Source organism: Cavenderia fasciculata (assembly GCF_000203815.1).
Source record: "Cavenderia fasciculata unplaced genomic scaffold Scf_ET2XIPL01CNAVH-3, whole genome shotgun sequence".
Lineage (NCBI taxonomy): Eukaryota > Evosea > Eumycetozoa > Acytosteliales > Cavenderiaceae > Cavenderia > Cavenderia fasciculata.
In genome coordinates, this window is record NW_004457723.1 from 157,872 (window position 1) to 175,876 (window position 18,005).

The 18,005-nt window shown below is 34.1% G+C and overlaps 9 protein-coding genes across 9 annotated transcripts; 6 read left to right on the forward strand and 3 right to left on the reverse strand.

Annotated features, from left to right (window-relative positions):
• Positions 1 to 537: 537 nt before the first annotated feature.
• On the reverse strand, positions 538 to 2,044 carry DFA_06903 (uncharacterized protein; the record flags this gene model as incomplete). The annotated part of the gene is given in 3 exon segments (XM_004358090.1): positions 538 to 770; positions 1,140 to 1,714; positions 1,734 to 2,044. The coding sequence occupies 3 exon segments, from the start codon at positions 2,042 to 2,044 to the stop codon at positions 538 to 540; spliced, it is 1,119 nt and encodes a 372-aa protein (XP_004358147.1).
• Positions 2,045 to 2,688: 644 nt separating this feature from the next.
• DFA_06904 (uncharacterized protein) lies at positions 2,689 to 3,152 on the forward strand (the record flags this gene model as incomplete). The annotated part of the gene is made up of 2 exons (XM_004358091.1): positions 2,689 to 2,935; positions 3,001 to 3,152. The coding sequence occupies 2 exons, from the start codon at positions 2,689 to 2,691 to the stop codon at positions 3,150 to 3,152; spliced, it is 399 nt and encodes a 132-aa protein (XP_004358148.1).
• A 390-nt stretch (positions 3,153 to 3,542) lies between these two features.
• On the forward strand, positions 3,543 to 4,340 carry cmbl (carboxymethylenebutenolidase; the record flags this gene model as incomplete). Its single annotated transcript, XM_004358092.1, has 1 exon — positions 3,543 to 4,340. One exon carries the CDS (start codon positions 3,543 to 3,545, stop codon positions 4,338 to 4,340), a length of 798 nt encoding a protein of 265 aa, XP_004358149.1.
• Positions 4,341 to 4,602: 262 nt separating this feature from the next.
• Positions 4,603 to 7,734, forward strand: DFA_06906 (uncharacterized protein; the record flags this gene model as incomplete). Its single annotated transcript, XM_004358093.1, has 3 exons — positions 4,603 to 6,092; positions 6,165 to 7,409; positions 7,476 to 7,734. The coding sequence occupies 3 exons, from the start codon at positions 4,603 to 4,605 to the stop codon at positions 7,732 to 7,734; spliced, it is 2,994 nt and encodes a 997-aa protein (XP_004358150.1).
• A 65-nt stretch (positions 7,735 to 7,799) lies between these two features.
• On the reverse strand, positions 7,800 to 9,284 carry DFA_06907 (uncharacterized protein; the record flags this gene model as incomplete). The annotated part of the gene is made up of 3 exons (XM_004358094.1): positions 7,800 to 8,164; positions 8,208 to 8,504; positions 8,603 to 9,284. 3 exons carry the CDS (start codon positions 9,282 to 9,284, stop codon positions 7,800 to 7,802), a joined length of 1,344 nt encoding a protein of 447 aa, XP_004358151.1.
• Positions 9,285 to 10,091: 807 nt separating this feature from the next.
• Positions 10,092 to 12,258, forward strand: shmt2 (serine hydroxymethyltransferase; the record flags this gene model as incomplete). The annotated part of the gene is made up of 5 exons (XM_004358095.1): positions 10,092 to 10,175; positions 10,286 to 10,384; positions 10,462 to 11,677; positions 12,104 to 12,137; positions 12,243 to 12,258. 5 exons carry the CDS (start codon positions 10,092 to 10,094, stop codon positions 12,256 to 12,258), a joined length of 1,449 nt encoding a protein of 482 aa, XP_004358152.1.
• Positions 12,259 to 12,405: 147 nt separating this feature from the next.
• On the reverse strand, positions 12,406 to 14,694 carry DFA_06909 (uncharacterized protein; the record flags this gene model as incomplete). The annotated part of the gene is made up of 8 exons (XM_004358096.1): positions 12,406 to 12,412; positions 12,447 to 13,006; positions 13,081 to 13,392; positions 13,459 to 13,666; positions 13,748 to 14,011; positions 14,100 to 14,232; positions 14,324 to 14,401; positions 14,679 to 14,694. 8 exons carry the CDS (start codon positions 14,692 to 14,694, stop codon positions 12,406 to 12,408), a joined length of 1,578 nt encoding a protein of 525 aa, XP_004358153.1.
• Positions 14,695 to 14,907: 213 nt separating this feature from the next.
• Positions 14,908 to 16,097, forward strand: DFA_06910 (uncharacterized protein; the record flags this gene model as incomplete). Its single annotated transcript, XM_004358097.1, has 4 exons — positions 14,908 to 15,194; positions 15,258 to 15,599; positions 15,975 to 16,031; positions 16,070 to 16,097. The coding sequence occupies 4 exons, from the start codon at positions 14,908 to 14,910 to the stop codon at positions 16,095 to 16,097; spliced, it is 714 nt and encodes a 237-aa protein (XP_004358154.1).
• An 85-nt stretch (positions 16,098 to 16,182) lies between these two features.
• prtB (uncharacterized protein) lies at positions 16,183 to 17,909 on the forward strand (the record flags this gene model as incomplete). The annotated part of the gene is made up of 4 exons (XM_004358098.1): positions 16,183 to 16,426; positions 16,502 to 17,164; positions 17,235 to 17,471; positions 17,551 to 17,909. 4 exons carry the CDS (start codon positions 16,183 to 16,185, stop codon positions 17,907 to 17,909), a joined length of 1,503 nt encoding a protein of 500 aa, XP_004358155.1.
• Positions 17,910 to 18,005: the final 96 nt, after the last annotated feature.

Here is an 18,005-nt window from a genome sequence, read left to right on the forward strand (position 1 = left end):
TAATGATAGAATGATCAAAAATAATAGAAATATAATAATAATAATAATCCCAACGAATAGAAGAACTTAAAAGTTACTATCAAAAAATTATTATTATTTAAATTATTGAATAATTTTTTGAAATGAGGTAGAGATTGTTATAATTCTATTTTATAGCGTTATGAGGATTTACTTTTAATTACAAATAATTCTTCTCTTGATTCTCTTACTACTTCTTTTATTATTCATTCTCTCACTTTAGATGCCCTTCAAGAATGAAAACCAACAACTACACTTCAAGAATCGAAATATTTCGAGAATCTTATTCCTGTCCATGAAGGGGAGGGTGTATCTTTTGTATTATACCATTGAATTTACAACTAGGAGCCAACAATGGATAAAATATTATTCATTGTGTCGACATTGTGAACTCTTTGAAATTTTAGAGAGGGTTCGAATTTATGTGTAAATTAAATTAATTTAATAAATATTATCTTTATACACATTATTATTATTCTACTAGTATTTACATTATTATTGTTATTTGTTATTTGTTATTTATGGATCATTAATAAACCAAACCTTTTTACATTCAAATGTACAATTCCATTGCTCTTTTAAATATTTAAATTTTGAAGCAGGAGGAAGGGGAGGAAGAGGAGGGGGATTGGTTGGTAATTCTGTAGTTGCAACTTGTTGTTGTTGTTGTTGTTGTTGAGGTTGTTGGTAATGATTATTTGTGATTGAAAAACAAGCAATATAACATGAAAACATGGGACTGGTGATAGCATCTGCAAGTTGTAAATTTAATATGTTGTGTGTTTGATCATTTTGCAAGGTTGTGAGGTTGGGAAACAGGTCATTGATGACAGTTGCCCATCTAGCAAAGGCCGATGAATCGACGCTTACCTGTAAATAGGTAATCCCATGGTAAAAGGCAACACATTGAGGATGCAATCGATTAAAATCGGTTACATGTTTTGGGAAATCAACTGTTGATCTGCATATGAGTTTGGTGAGGTTCTGGTGGTGGTGTCGGAGTAGGTCAACGCCTAGTGTACTAACGGACTGTCTAACCTTTTCATTTTCAATGTACCAAGAGATTGGTAGTTTGACCTTGACCATTGACTGTTTGACATTGTCAAAGAATACACACATACTTTTGAATTCAGTGTTGTACATGTCTATGAAATCAACTTTAACCAACGTAGGTATTCTAGCCAACACTTCAAAATGTTTGACCTCTAATTTGATCGAGGTAGCGACAAACGAAACCAAACTGCACATGGTAGCACTCATTTGTTCAAATGATCGTTTACGAATGATACCTCCACCATTACCATAGGTTATTTTGATCTTGGTCACACGAGACACCGAGTCAATGACTGAATGGTCAAGAGTATCTGAAAAGAATACATTGTCAATTGCGCGATGTCCCATTTCTAATTTGTCGGGTCTTTTAACAACACACCAAGCTGCAGTTGCTATATGTGTGAGTTGACCCGATGTCAATGACATTGACACGTATGAAAACAACGATACTACATTGAATAGTTGTTTGTTGACCGATGCCAAGTACAATGCCATCCTATACCGTTTTTTCATCGAGTAGATTGGTGGCACTTGAAGTGAAGTGTCTATCGACAGACTCTTGTCTAATAACTCGTCCCAAACCAATCGAAATATCTTGATGATTAGATAGACTGGTAGTGCATAGTTGACCGTCCCCATGATACTCTCTCAGTGGTTTTGACAATTCTTGGTATCTAGCCTTTTGTTGTTGTTTCTCCAAGATGAGGTTTATAATAGCTTCCTTTTGAATAGATTGTGTATGAAATATCTTTCTCTTGTCCAACAACTCTTTTAATTGGTCAACTTTAAACTTTCTCAATTCCTCTTTTATATATTCCTTTTCTAATTGAATTCCAACTATCTCTTTCTTTTTTACTATTCTTTTCTTCCTTGGTTGTTGTGTTTCGTCATTCAAAGTTGTAGTTGTAGTAGTTGTAGTTGTATCATTGTCACCTTCACCACCACCATCATCATTATTACTATTATCTGACATGATTGAATCTATCTATATTATTACATTACAGATACATGTGTGTATATTATATACACCATACTACTTTACTTGCTTGGGGTAATAAATAATAATGAATAAACAAAAAAATTTTGTTCATCAAAAACCTCATCTCCTCACATCATTCTTCTATTCACAAACATCATCCATTATCTTTCTTTCAATCTAGAAATAGATATTATATCATTAATAATGATCATAGAGAAGAGACGAGGGAAAGAGAGAGAGAGACGAGTGATAGAGAGAGAGAGAGAGAGAGAGAGTGTGTCCATTGAAATCCACATGAATTTCAGCGACTATATCAATAGGATAGCACTATAGTAGTATGACAAGATTACGTGTGTATATGCCTGTGTGTGTGCGTCCGATAATCTCTATCTACAACACCAACAAACAATTTCGATCATCGGATGTTGCGATGAATGCGAACTGTGTCAACACCCCAAACAAAGAGTTTTTGTAGTGTGACGTGAAGATTATTCAGAGTGCGACGGAGCTGGCTAATTCAAAATATCTTTGTGTTGTTTATAAATAATTCATTACTTTCATTCATTCATTATATTCATTCATTCATTCATTCTCTCCTCTCCTCTCCTCACAATAAATATAAATATATAATAATAATAATGTCCAATAATAATAATAATAACATTAATAGACCAATTTTACAAGAACGTTCTAAACATGCAGTCGATTTAACCAACAACTACTTTCCCGAAGTTATCAATGAAGTAGAACAAAATATAAAGGAGCACGATGTTGTTGTCGTCGGTATGGCATACAATCCATTTGTCAAGAACATTAGAAAGGAATTGACTGATGCCGGTGTACCCTTTAAATACCTTGAATACGGTTCCTATTTCTCTGCTTGGGGTATGTATTAAATCTAATCAAACAAAAACAACTCAACTGATTTACTTATATATATATTACTTTAGACAAGAGATTAGCAATCAAGATGTGGTCTGGGTATCCAACCTTCCCACAAGTTTTTAAGAGCGGTGAATTGTTGGGTGGATATGATGTAGCAAGTGCATCCATCAAAGACGGATCATTCAAGAATTCAACTCCAGAGAGTTCATCAAAATAAACTAATAAATAATCATCTTTGTAAATAACATATAAACATCAATCAAAAAAAGATCAATGGTTGGACAGATCTCGAGGGGGTTTTCATTGATAATTGAGTTCTTTTAAATTGCAGTACGAGACCTTGGAATTCCATATGTCCAATACCCAGAGACAACCCCGTTAAGAATTAAACATGGTTAACGATTATGGGTTGAGTGTTGCATGCGATCATCAGAACTGACAAACAAATTTGTCGACACGTATCACGCATTACGAAAAATTGTTGAAAATATCTTGGGACTTCGAACAGGTCGACTTGTTCAATTTCATTTGTTGTTGTAAAATAGATAGAGAGAGATAGAGAGATAGAGATAAGAGGATGCCATACAGTGACTACATTAATATTGATATGGGAGATGGATTGGTATGTGATACTTATGTATCATTACCAAAAGGATTGGAGGAAGGTAATAAGAAGAAGAGGGATGTACCAGCCATCTTATTCTTGATGGATGCTATTGGATTACGTCCACGTATTGAAGAGATGGTAGATGTTATTGCTAGTCAGGGGTATTATGTAATTGCACCTAATCTATTCTATCGAACTGGTAAACAACCAATGGTCGACAACTTACAAGAACTATTGGCACAAGGTCAGAGTGGTCGCGAGCAACTATTCACTCATCTACGTCCAATTATGATGAGTCTCAAACCAGAATCTATCATGGAAGATATTGGTAAGTGGATTGGCTATATTGACCGACAAACTGAACATGGAGTCGTACCAAATGCACCCATTGGTGTAGTTGGGTATTGTATGGGTGGTACCAATGCTTTCAGAGCATCTGCTATCTATCCCGATAGAATTGTTGCAGTTGCTAGTTTCCATGGTGGCAATCTTGTAACTGACCAAACCAACTCTCCCCATCTTTCAGCCTCCAAGGTCAAAGCTGAACTCTATTTCGGACATGCTGACAATGACCATTCTATCGGGCCACAACAAATAGCCACCCTTGAAAAGACACTTACCGATGCCAACATCAAATACACCTCTGAAGTATACCAAGGTGCTGCACACGGATACACCATGAAAGATACTGTCATGTACAACGAAGCAGGTGAAAAGAGACATTGGGTAGCTTTAACTGATTTATTAACTAGAGTATTTAAACAACCACAACAACAACAACAACAATCTCGTTCATAACATTTATATATCTAAATCAAATAAATACATACATAATATATATTGTACAAATATTGTATACTATCACATTACTTTGTTATCTTTGCAAAATGTACATAATATTAAAAAAAATATAAACGCGAACGAGTCTCAGAGATGTCCTGTCAGTTTGTGAAAGTACTACTTTCATTTTAATATTATTTGTAATAATAGCATAGCACTTCTTTTCAGAGGATAGAAGAGTGCATACATACATACATACATACATACATAGGATAGAAAGATGTTGACAGTCAGATCAGCATTGTTAAAGAGTTGTTGTACATCGATGGGTGGTGCAACAAGATATTATACAACCTCGATTCATCAAACATTATCTACTTCAACTTCTCCTTCTCCTTCTCCATCTCCATCTCCTTCAACGACAGCAACACCAACACAAATAGTAGTACAATCAAAAACTCAAAAAGAGAGTATAGTTATAGAATATGGGTTACCAGATAGATACGATATATTTAAAGAAAAGATGATGAAAGTTGCTAAAGAAGGCAAAAAGAAACGATCTGAAATCAAGGAATTATTTACAAGCCCTTTATTATCGGAACATTTACTATTGGAGCAAGGAAATACTCTATTCGATCATATTATAGAGAGACAATGGAAAAGAGAACATGGAGACAAAAAGAAACGACCAATGTTTGAATATGCAAAGATGAGTCCAAAGAAACACGATATCGTCGCTTGGTACAAGGATATATCACGATCAGTCCACTATGGCATCGTGATTGACGGATCACCGGGCTCATTCTCATTGGCAGTCGATTTACATCAAAGTCGTTTATCATTCAAAGAAGATGCCATCATCATGGTCTTTCCAACACACAATTCCCAATTCTTGGCTGAAATGAATGATAATTTAAAAAGAGTTCAATCAACTCTTGATTCACTTCAACAACAACAAAGAAGAGGAGGAAATCAACAACCAAAAGAAGAACAAAAAGAGGAACAAAAAGAAGAACAAAAGGATGACACTGGATCCAACAAACACTCATTAGAATACAAATTAGATTTACCAGCTGATTTGGTTGAAGCGTTAAGATTATTGAATGAATCAGGGTATAAACATGACTCACAACCAATGTTTAAATACGATAGATCATTGTATCAAGAATTTAGTCTACCTCAAATGACTGGACACACATTTTTCAGAGGTCAACCTTTGACCCATGACTTGGTGCATTTGGATTTAGTGCCTATTAAAAGTGCAGCTAAATTTTTAATGGAGTCTCCTAAATGTGACCGTATCATTAGCGAGGGGATCCAATCGAATATTTGGAATGAAGTATTGTATTATATAGGAATGAACTTTTATCTCGGTCGTGAAAGCACCCATTTTCTATTGACATCTGCTAAAGAGTTTACTTGTTACTCTCCCAATCGATGCAGCAAACTCACTCAAATCCAAAGCACGTTGACTGCCGTCTCGCTAGAGACTGACCGAAACATATTCATTGCTTATTGTCTTGAATACCTCGAACGCAGGTTCCCAAGTATCCGATCAAGACCCTCCACCAAACAACACAAGAGTGCCAAATTCCCACTCATACAGAATCACACCACTTTTACCGATGAGCACGGTGTCCCTCTCCCACCACAATTCAATCGATCTTTTATAACATTAAAAGAAACTCTCAAAGAATTCCTCATTATGCCACATTTCAATAACCTTTTCAACTCAATTGCAAAAAGATTATTAAAACCAATGCGACTCAGGTAAATACTAAATCAAAACAAATAATAAGAATACAACATTAATATTAATGTTTATTTTTAATTTATTTTTAGGAGTACAACTGATAATCCAAAAATACAGGCATTGTTGGAATTTTTGGACGATCCAAATCAATCATTGGAAACTATACCAAAACCAGAGATAGTTGAAGGAGTAGAGGGAGAGGAGGATGAAAAGGTAGTTGTTAAAGATCCAGTATATATCAATAGAAATTCTATTCATTCACATACAAGAAAAATGGAATCCTATTCAAATCATGGAGTATTGCCAAAATTATCTGGATTCAAACATAAACCAATCGTTGGAAATGAAGGTAGAAGAGTAATTAAAAGTCAATCATTTGCAATTGATAATGAAAGTACAAGGGATGTAGATGACGCAGTTGGTGTGATAAAGGTTGGTGATGACTATCATTTCCTTGTACATGTTTCTGATGTTTCTGACATTGTATTACCCGATACAAAAGTAGATAGAGTTGGTTTGCTTCGATCTAGTAGTATCTATCTCAAGGATAGAGTAGCTTGGATGTTACCAGAAGACATTACATTGCATGCTAGTTTGACACCTGGTAGACAAAACAAAGCAATGACATTCCAATTCAAGTTGAACAAAGAGACTGGAGCCATTGAAGAATACGATATCTACCCATCAATAGTAGAGAATGTCGTCAGAGCAACCTATGATCAAGTAGACGACTTTTTCGCCGGTGGTAACAACCACTCCATTACAAAAGAGCAAGGTGACCAACTCCACCTTCTACACAGTATATTGGAGAGAAAACAAAAAGAACGTATAAAGGATATTTATTGGGGTGTTGAAAGTTCAGATTTTACCTACAACTCACGACTTGGTAAATACGAATTTAAAGATCGTTCATCTGGACACGGTCAATTGTTAGTGTCAGAGATGGCCATCACTGCCAATAATGTAGCAGCACTTTATTGTCGTGTCAACAAAATACCAGTACCTAATCGGTACCAATCCGAGCCAGACATTAATCTCTTCCCCTATGAAGACTACTCCAACATCTATCATCCACAAGCAGTCAATTTTGCAATGATCAATTACGCCACCACATCTGAAATCACACCCTCTAAAAGAGGACATTTCTCACTAGGTCTACAAGACTATACTTGGGCAACCTCACCTATTCGTAGATACTCTGATATCATCACTCACAGACAAATCAAACATTTCATTACCCACAAATCACTTTTCTATCAATTACTTGAAGTTCAACACATGTCATCAATTATTAATTTAAATACAAAACAAATTAGTTCTATTGATAGTCAAAGGTAAATAGAAAATAGAAATATAGAAAATTAATATTAATATTAATATTTATTTTTCTTTTTTTGTAGAACAAGATTATTTGAAGCGGAGTATTTCTTACAAGAAGGAATCAATACATTTAATGGATTAATGTTACCACCTTTAAATGATAGTTATACTAAACAAAGATTCTTGTTACCAGAGTATGGAATCATGGCAGTGACCAAAGGTCTTCCAGAAGACCAATACATCCAAAATGATAAACCCTACAAAATCTATGGTTTCTATGAACATGGTCAAACTAAATTTGGTGTAATTGATCAAGAAACAAATAAAGTTTTGATGTAACCATAAATCAAAATAACTTATTAAATATTTTTAATTATTATTATTATTTTATTATTATTTTATTTCTATTTCTTTCCTTCTAATTCATTCATTTTTTTTGTTGCTTGTTCAGCTTCATCTTTACGACCAAGAGCTTCAAGAGCTTGAGCTCTTCTAAAGTAACCTTTTGGCCAAGATGGAGCCAATTCTATTGATTTATCGGCATCCATTAATGCTTCGACATAGTTTTTGAGGTTATAGTGACATGCTGATTTGTTACTGTATAAAATATGTGCTATAGATTCTGGTTGTTTAGAGGTTGATGATGCAGCCTTTACTTCTGCAGTTACATCTTCAACATCGATAGCCAATTGATACCAATTGAGTGCGATTTCATATTCACCACGTCTAAATGCTGTGTTTCCATTGTCTTTGAGTGCGTCTGGTGTTGCTTTGGAAGCAGCAGAGTTGAGCTTGTTGTTTCCACCCCTTACGGTTATTGCCAACTGCCGATGCGCTGTCTTTGCCAGCTTGGTATGGTGTTGCGTCCAACTTGCAACTGGCCAACATCTCTTCGAGTGTTTTGTTCTTTTTCTTGACTGCCATAACACGTGGTGTCTCACCATCAGCATCCATCTTGAGCACAACACCCTTGTCAACCATAGCTTTGATCAAAACAATATTTTCACTATCTACACAAATATGTAATGGAGTTACTCCCTCTCTTGCAACTGCATTTACATTTGCTCCCAATTTAATTAATTCTAATGCCAATAATGTATTTCCGTATGCTAAATCGAAAACAAACAAATAAAAGGAATATTAATTATCTTTTCTTTTTTTTTTTTTTGATGTATCTATTTATCTTTTTTACTTTCTTCCTACTTACCACAAGCAAGATGTAATGGAGTCATATCATTTTCATCTAAAGATTCTAATAACTTTGGTTCCTTTTTAACGAGGATATCGATGATTTGAAGTGACTCTTTGGAGACACCACAGGCACTGTGGAGGACAGAGCCGGCAACAGTCTTTTCAGTCGAGATTTTGCAATTGGCTTCGACCAAACGTTTGACAACTTGAGTGTCTTTCGAGAGCACTGCAAGATGTAGTGCGGTGAATCCTTCCTTGGAGACAACGTCGAGATTGCATTTTCTGGCAATCAACTCTAATGCCAAATGAGTGTGAGACAACTTGATGGCGAGCATCAATGGAGTGTACCCTGAAAAATCAATGGCATCAATGTTGGCACCATTCTCTAACAACAAGTTAAATGTAACTTGACTACCTGAATGACATGCAAAGTGTAATGCAGTACGTCCGTTGGCGTCGTGTTGGTTAATAAGACGTTCACGCTTTGTAGCGTCTTCCAATGTCTCTTTAATGTTGTTGGTCTTGCTGTTGGCACAGTCGTCCAAGAATTGTTGAACGTCATCGTCAATCTTTGATCTCTGTAGCTTGCCTTGAGCAATTGCCATCTTTAACTCTTCTTCGTCCATATCGTCAATCGACTTTTCGACTGGTTGAGCCTTGTTTGCTGATGCTGTTGTTCCTTTATTTGATTTTCCCATTCTTATCTTTGTATATCTATCTATCTTATCTACTTCTATACTAGTATTCCGACCGACAACAAACAAGTAAGAGATCTTCAAACCCCCACACATCCCATACTTCATTCGTTTCGTGCTCTATGAGAAAAAATTAAAAAAACAAAAATAAGCACTCTCAAAGCGAAACACACGAAATTTCATTGTGTACGTAAACACTGAATGAATAATAGAAGGAAGGGATAAAAAACATATATAGTATATTATAGTATATTATAGTATATTATATTATACTTTGAAGTAACCCAACCAACCAATCATATAATTTGAAATATTATTTCGGAATTTAACTTTAAAGTTTTAATTAAATTCATTTATCTCCTCTTTGTTTGAAAAGTAATATAACAACAATAAGTAGTATTGGTAAACATATTCATTCTTGGATCTTGTATTGAGAGAGAGGGAGGGAGTATATTTGAATATATATTTATTTATAGATATAGATATATATATATCCGTTTCATTCGGTTATTGCATAAAGAGAGAGAGACCTTAAGGTGAAGAACACGATATCTTCGTTTTGTGATCATGCAAACCCAAGGAAAAGTGAAATTTTGTTGGTGAATCACCCCCTCATCCCCACCTCCACTCTTACTCTCTGTCTGTCTCTCTCTGTTGTGATTCTTTTCATTCTTTATTTGCTAGAGCCGATATCCCCCAATCCTATTTATTCATTTAGTTTGTAGCAGCAGAGTTAAAGCTTTACTCATTTGTTATTTGTTGTTGTTGTAATTATCAACAATATAGTAGAGGAATTATAGACAAGACAAGATGTTGCAAGCAACTACCAAATCATTACTTCCAAATGCTGCAAGATATATGTTTAGATCATTTGCTTCTTCCAAAAAGCCATTTGTAAGCAAGAAAGAAAGAAAGAAAGAGAGAGAAAGAGAATAGAATGATAGAATGACTAACTTTCTTTAAATGAAATGTATCAATCATCGATAATGTAATGTTATAATTAGGGAATTACAACAATCAAAGAATCAGATCCACAAGTATACACTTTAATCAAAGAAGAAAAGGAAAGACAATTCCATGGATTAGAATTAATTGCTTCAGAAGTATGTCGACAAAAAGAGACAGATAACATACTCTATTATATTAAGCTTATCTATCTTTCTTCATTTTATTTCTCTAGAATTTCACATCAAGAGCAGTAATGGAAGCAATTGGATCATGTTTTACAAATAAATATGCAGAGGGATTACCAGGAGCAAGATATTATGGTGGTAATGAGGTTGTTGATAGATTAGAGAACCTTTGTATTGAACGTGCATTGGCAACCTATGGATTGGATCCAAAAGAGTGGGGTGTCAATGTACAACCATATTCAGGCAGTACAGCCAACTTTGCAGCATTCACGGGTCTGTTGCGTCCACACGACCGTATCATGGGTTTGGATCTGCCATCTGGAGGCCATTTGACACACGGTTACCAGACCGACAAGAAAAAGATCTCGGCGACATCGATCTTTTTCGAATCGATGCCATACCAAGTCGGCAGCAACGGCTACGTCGACTATGACCGTATGGAGGCCAACGCCGCACTCTTCCGTCCCAAGTTGTTGATTGCCGGTGCATCGGCATACCCCCGTGAATGGGACTATGAGCGTATGCGTAAGATTGCCGACAAGCACGGCGCATACTTGCTCTGCGATATGGCCCATATCTCTGGCTTGGTGGCTGGCGGTCAAGCCGTGTCGCCATTCACCTACTGCGACGTTGTCACCACCACCACCCACAAGACCTTGCGTGGTCCACGTGCAGGCCTCATCTTTTTCCGTAAGCGTGACGATCTCGACACCAAGATCAACTTTGCAGTCTTCCCATCGTGTCAAGGTGGCCCACACGAAAACACGATTGCCGGTATCGCCGTCGCACTCGGTGAAGCCAAGTCTTCAGAGTTCAAGAGCTACGCAGGCCAAGTGCGTCGCAACGCCGCTGCCATGGCCACCGCCCTCAAGCAACGTGGCTACTCGATGGTCACCGACGGCACCGACAACCATCTCGTACTCTGGGATCTCCGTCCACAAGGTATCACTGGCAGCAAGATTGAAAAGGCATGCGACGAAGCTGCCATCACTGTCAACAAGAACGCCGTCTATGGCGACACCAACGCCATTGCCCCAGGTGGCGTGCGTCTTGGCGCTCCAGCCCTCACCTCGCGTGGTCTCACTGAAAAGGATTTCGAAAAGGTCGTCGAATTCTTGGACCGTGTCGTCAAAATCTCAATCGCCATCCAAGACAAGGTTGGAAAGAAAATGCCAGACTTCCAAAGAGCTATTGCCGATTCAAACGAACTCAAGGAATTGAAAAAGGATGTTCAAGCCTTTTCAAAACAATTTAATATGCCAGGTATTGAGGATTTTTAAAAACCAAACACATAGCATAGCATAACATAACATAACATAATAACCTATACACCCTTCATTTTTAAAATATTATACAACTTTCGAATTATTAAATGATTAATTGTTTAAAAAAACATCGCGCATCAATCAAAACAAATATCAAAATCAATTCAAAAAAAAATATTTTTAATATCATTTATTATTATTATTATATAACAACCATTTCTTTTTTGTTTTAGATAGATAGATTAGTCCATTTAGATTGCCATTTATTAATAATAGAAAGAAAGAGAGAAAGTCCTGTGTATTATTATTATTTCCATTTGTTTTTTCACTAACATTCTTTTTCTATTTTGTTTTGTTTTGTTTTGTTTTGTTTGGGGATCAATCAATTTAAAATAATCTATTCTAACACTTATTAATTCTATAGAATATTATGAAGACGAGCCACAAGATCTTGCCAAGTAAGAAAAAAAGAAAATACCTGTAAAAGAAAAAAAGAAAACTAAAGATTATGTAAACTTAATGGATTGTATAGACAATACAATATTATATTTGGAATTGAATAGAGAGATGGATAGATAAAATAAATAAATAGATAGATGTAGATAATTTTATTATGATTTAAAACATGGTAGGGGAGGGGACCCTTTTGATCCCTCTTGAGGGTATTTTTACAAGTTTGTTGGTATTTTTTGGTTTGATTAAAAAAAAAATGATCATTTGTATCTTTTAAGCTCTAAGATAAATGAATATCCGCCATGGATACTAACTGATCAGTTGACATTTCTATGTTGTTGTCTTTGTTTTCATTATTATTAATATTACTGTTTTCGGTTTTCTTATTTGTTGTATGTGAAATATGATGATTATTATTGCTGGTTTGTTTCTTTTTGATGGTGTTGGAAGTGGTACCACTTTGGATTTTATAAACCTTTGATAGAGATTTAATGATTTTTCTATTTGATTCTGTAAGATCTAGTAATAGTCTATGATTCAATCGTTCATAATCACGATAGAACCATAACGCTAGAAATAGAGTTGAAACTGTATAGATGGCAAATATTTTTCTACATTTACCTATAAATTGAAATTTGGCTTGAATGATATCACTTGCTGTTGATGTGTTGATATATACAGATTCATCAACCCAACTAGTCGGCAGTATCATTGATAATATAAAATCGGGTACTATATCTATGATATAACTTGATGATGGTGACATACTATTATGATTTAATACAACTCTTTCTACAAATAGATTAACTACCAAACCAATATAAAGTGGTATTCTTGATGAACTTGTTCTTTTATGTGAAGTTATTAAAAATATCTAAAATAAATTAAATTAGAATAGATTAATAAATAAATGATTTTGATTATTAATATTATTCTTTTTATACATACAAAAAAGATTGTTACAAGATAATAAATTAAAGATTTTGCATCAATAAATTCAAATAATATTAAATTTGAAAGATTATGAATACCATCCAAGATATTAATAATCAATTTGTGTCCTTGAACAATGGTTTCTTGTGACTCTAGCAAATCTTTTTGTTTTGATATAAATGAATCTGTTAGTTCACCAAGTCCATTGAGATCTGAAATGGTGTCTTTTTGAAGTCCCAATAAATCCATTTGATTTTTAATTGATTCCAATGTATTTGTTGCTATTGAAGATGCACTATCTTTAATTCTCAATAATAAATCTAATGACTTGAAAAATAAAACAAAATAAATTAATTAAATATGATTTGTGATACCTAACATATGTGTTCATACCATTTTTGAATTTTGTTGATATTCTTCAGATAATTTCTTTTGTTCTTTTGATAATTCATCTTGTTTTACAGATGTTTCTCTCATTGAATCTTTTATATCCTCAGAGGTAGAGGTAATCTTGTTTAAATAATCCATTGATTGTTCTATTTGTAATTTCATTGATTGCTGAGTATTGGATAATTTTTGTTGTGCAATATTTGATTGATCCCTAGAATAGATTAGAAGAGAGAGGAGGTTTGTTAAATAAACTATAAATATATAGATTTTAAAATTAATTTTGATTTCATACATTGATTCTTCAAGTTGAAGAGAATGAAGATGAATTGATTTCATAGAGTTTAATGTTTCAACAGTTGAATGAACCAATTCATTGACAGCTTCTTCAGTTCTAGATTGAAACAATTCACTCATCAGATAATAACAAATGTTTTCGGTTGATATATAAAAGTTGGTGTATGTCATATAGGCAGTTTCACTCATCGATCTTGTACAATCTTGAACTGTCATTTCTTTTGAACATAAATAAGTCTTCATTCCAGATTTCTCCAAATGACTATAGGGTAAACACAAGAGGAAAATGAAAAGAGTCAGTTTGGGAGAGCTTGAACACAAGTATATTTATCATATATAAATAAACATACCAATTTGCCAATTGAACAGCCAGTTTACTTCTGGCATTATCATCCATTCCTTTACATCCATTTTGAAGTGACATCATACATTCTTCCCAACACCTATTTCTTTTTGAATTCTGAATGATTGTTTCCAATGCATCTAGATAGATACAAGATAGAGATATTAAAATAAAGTAAAAGTAAGTATATTGAATTCAAGTTGGTGTATTGTATATAATATTAATATTTACCTTTGCCTTTGATAGCTCTGTCATTCGATTTGTTATCAATTTCAAATGTTGGGAACAAAGAGAATGATTGTGATTGACCTACCAACAACAATAAAGACAACAATAAAGACAATAAAAGTAATGTCAAAGTTGATACACTGTTGGTGACCATCTCTTGTTATAAACTATTTGTTATTAATATTTGTATTACACATAAATATAATGATGAAAAATGATATATTACTTCTAAGAATTCGATCATGATTGTTTTTATTTATTTCATTTTGGAATGCTTGTTATGGTTGATTGATGAACTTTCTTTCAGTTTAACTCGCGAGCAATAATAATGCACTAGAAAGAGAGCGATCGTATTTACTGTACAAAGGAAACATATATATAGTGTGCAGGTCTTGGTGTGTGGAAGATGATAAGGAGAGAAAGGTCAAATTAATATTTAATTTAATTTTATTTTAACTATATATAGTTAAAGATTTAAATATAAAAGTATAACTAGTGGATGATAGTTATTGAATTTACAAGTTTAAGTTTGGTCTATAAATAATGGCCCAAACATCACTGGTGATGTACTACTACATTCATTAAAAATGTTTGATAAAGAAGAAGATAATATTAGACAAATAGAAATTCTATTACAACAAGTTGGTGTTGGATTCAAAGACAAGTTGGCTAAACTAGAAATAGAAAAGGAGAAGTTTGCAAAGGTTAAAAATGTTGTTGATCTATCTTTGATTACTGACCCAATCAAGTTAGAGGTTGGTGGAAAGATATTCAAAACATCAAAAGAAACTCTAACAAAGATCAAAGGATCTTATTTTGATGTCATGTTGTCGGGACAATGCCAGATCGATCCCTTTAAATTGTTTATTGATAGGTATGAAAAGATATATCTTACAATACTTTTATTATTTAATATTAATCTATTTATTTTAAAAAGGGATGGAAAACATTTTAGACATATTCTCAATTATCTTAGAACTATGGATTATTCAGTTATTCCAAAGCAATTTAGAGAGGAGATAGATCGAGAATTGGAGTTCTACAACCTCCGCTCTCTTTCAACACTAATCGATCACCAGAAGTTCCAAATCATTAAGGATTGGATTGGCATACCTGAGAAAAAGTTTGAGTTGATCCATAGAGGCACAAGAGATGGTTTCAGTTCAAGGGCATTTCACGACGCTTGTAATGGAAAAGGTGAAACTGTCACTTTGGTTAAATCATCCGATGGAAATGTGTTTGGAGGTTACAATAGTCAATCTTGGAATTCCGATAACAAGTATTATGGTGACAACAAATGTTTTATATTTACCATTATCAACAAACAAGGATTGCAACCGACAAAGTACCTAGCAGATAGTGATTTTGTGTTTGGACACCCAGATTCGGGAGCGGTATTTGGTGAATATGATTTGTGATAATTGTCAAATCAAACAAGAAAGTTCACAAGGTTTCACCTCCTACAAGGACACAACAGGCAAAGGAAATCAAACATTTGCATCCACTGAAGAATTTCAAGTTGATGAAATAGAGGTATTTGCTCTTTGCTAAAGAACCCAAAACATTTTGTCGTCTTTAGACCATTGCACAACTTTGGTACCAATTTAGGTAAAAATAAAAATATCTTTCCCAATTAGAAGTACTTAATTTAAAGCACACGTGATGTAGATTCAAAGTTCATTGCTTTGTCTAGTTCTCCACGTGCTCACATGTGTGTAGACAAATGTTAACGTTAAATATTTCGAATAGGTATCCACATCCCTCATCAATAAGATAAACTAGTACGTTTGTTTGAAATCAATTTCATTCAATATTTTCATACAAAAAACATTATAAATTATTAATATTCATTCTCATTTCAAATGTCTAACACTATTGATACACCAAAACAACAACAACAACAAACTACTAGTTCAAATAATAATAATAATAGACTAAACTTTAATCGAACAAAACACTTTCAACTTGCAAGAAATGCATCACCACATCAAAAAGCTAAACGTCAACTTGAACAAAGATCAATCAAACCAAAAGTAAAGGCACAAGGTGATCTATTTACCAATGATTGGGGCCAAATCATTGGAACCATCATTTCATTCACCCCAGGTACCTATCTTACAAGACCTACATGAAATCTTTCTCTATTCTCAACTAATATATTATTAATCTTTTCCTTTGTAGGCATAGGATCACTACTCAAAACAGGATTTGGGTTTGTTTGGGGCTCCATTTTCAAACAAAACAACAACTATGTCACACAAGATCAGTTCAACGATGAAATGTCGGAGCTCTATGAAAAGATTGAACAATTGATCAACGCAGAATTGGACCAAGCCGAAGTAAACAGATGTGGTTTAATCTTTGAAGACTGTCGTAATCGTGGAAACAACTTTAACGATTTGCTCACCCTCTTTACCGACAGACAACAAACAAAAAAAGGATTCAAGATTGACAGATCTGCCAAACATCGTGTCGAGCCACCATCACATTTACTCAATCTAGACGATGACAACCTATTACAAATGATCAGAAGTCAATTCATGGACTATCGTGACTCTCTTGAAGGTGCCATCATCAACATGTCCGATCCATCAAATGCAAAACTCTTGGATAATCTCTTGGCCATGACAATGGTACTCTATGCCGCTGTCTTGAGAGATTGTTGTCTCCAAGGAAAGGCTTGGGGATTCCCAGCTCAATACATTGATGGTGATGGAAATTCAGTCAAGAGTTTAAAACAAATTCTCCATGACCAGATTCAATTGTTCCACAAGAATATGGCCTATTGTGTATTCCAATACAATTTTGCTGTTAATAAGACCGAGTATTCATATCCTGCTATCGGTGAGTAATAGACAATTTATTTTTTCTTTTAATTATTTATTTATTCTTTTTTTTTTTTCTTTATTTTTAGATTTACCAGACAATGGGTACAAAGTTTATGGAATGATAAATGAACTTGATTTTATCGAGTATCCATATGTAGTTGAGAGAGTTGAAAGTTTTTCTCCAAAGCTATTCCTCGTTCCATATGATGGTACAGCTAAAACATTTAAACTCAACATTGGAGACTCTGCTGGTGTATTTCCATCAGTTGATAATCAACATGATACAGTATCAGGAAATCAAGCTGGTTTATTCTTTGCTAGTTGTAAGAAAAGATACATATCAATATAATATTTATGAAAAATCAATTACCTTTAATTAATTCCTTTTTTAATTTTATTTAGATAATGATCCAGAATCAGCATACTTTACATTAATACCACATGGAACCTTTTTTGGATACATGTCAATTAGAATTGCTACCTTTTCCAATTCAGACTTTGTAATGACCCTTAAATGTAATGCACCAGACTTTAATGATACCACATTTGATTCAAGTAATCCAAACAACAATGCAGTTCCAAGGGCTTGCTATTGGAATTTTACCAATGATGGTGATTACAAGTTCTCAAAGATATTTACGAGCCCCATTTTTAATGCAGGCGGAGCTCCTTTTGTGAGTTTCTCTTTAAGCTCTCCTTCAGCTAGTGTCGAAATCAATTCAATTGAAGTTAACATTTTGCCTTCTTTATCCAAGTTTTAGGAGATTAGGATCCTTAATTAATCTATACTAAATAAATAAAAAATTAATTTATATATTAATATTTTTTTAAAAATTCTCTTCACAAATGATTACCTT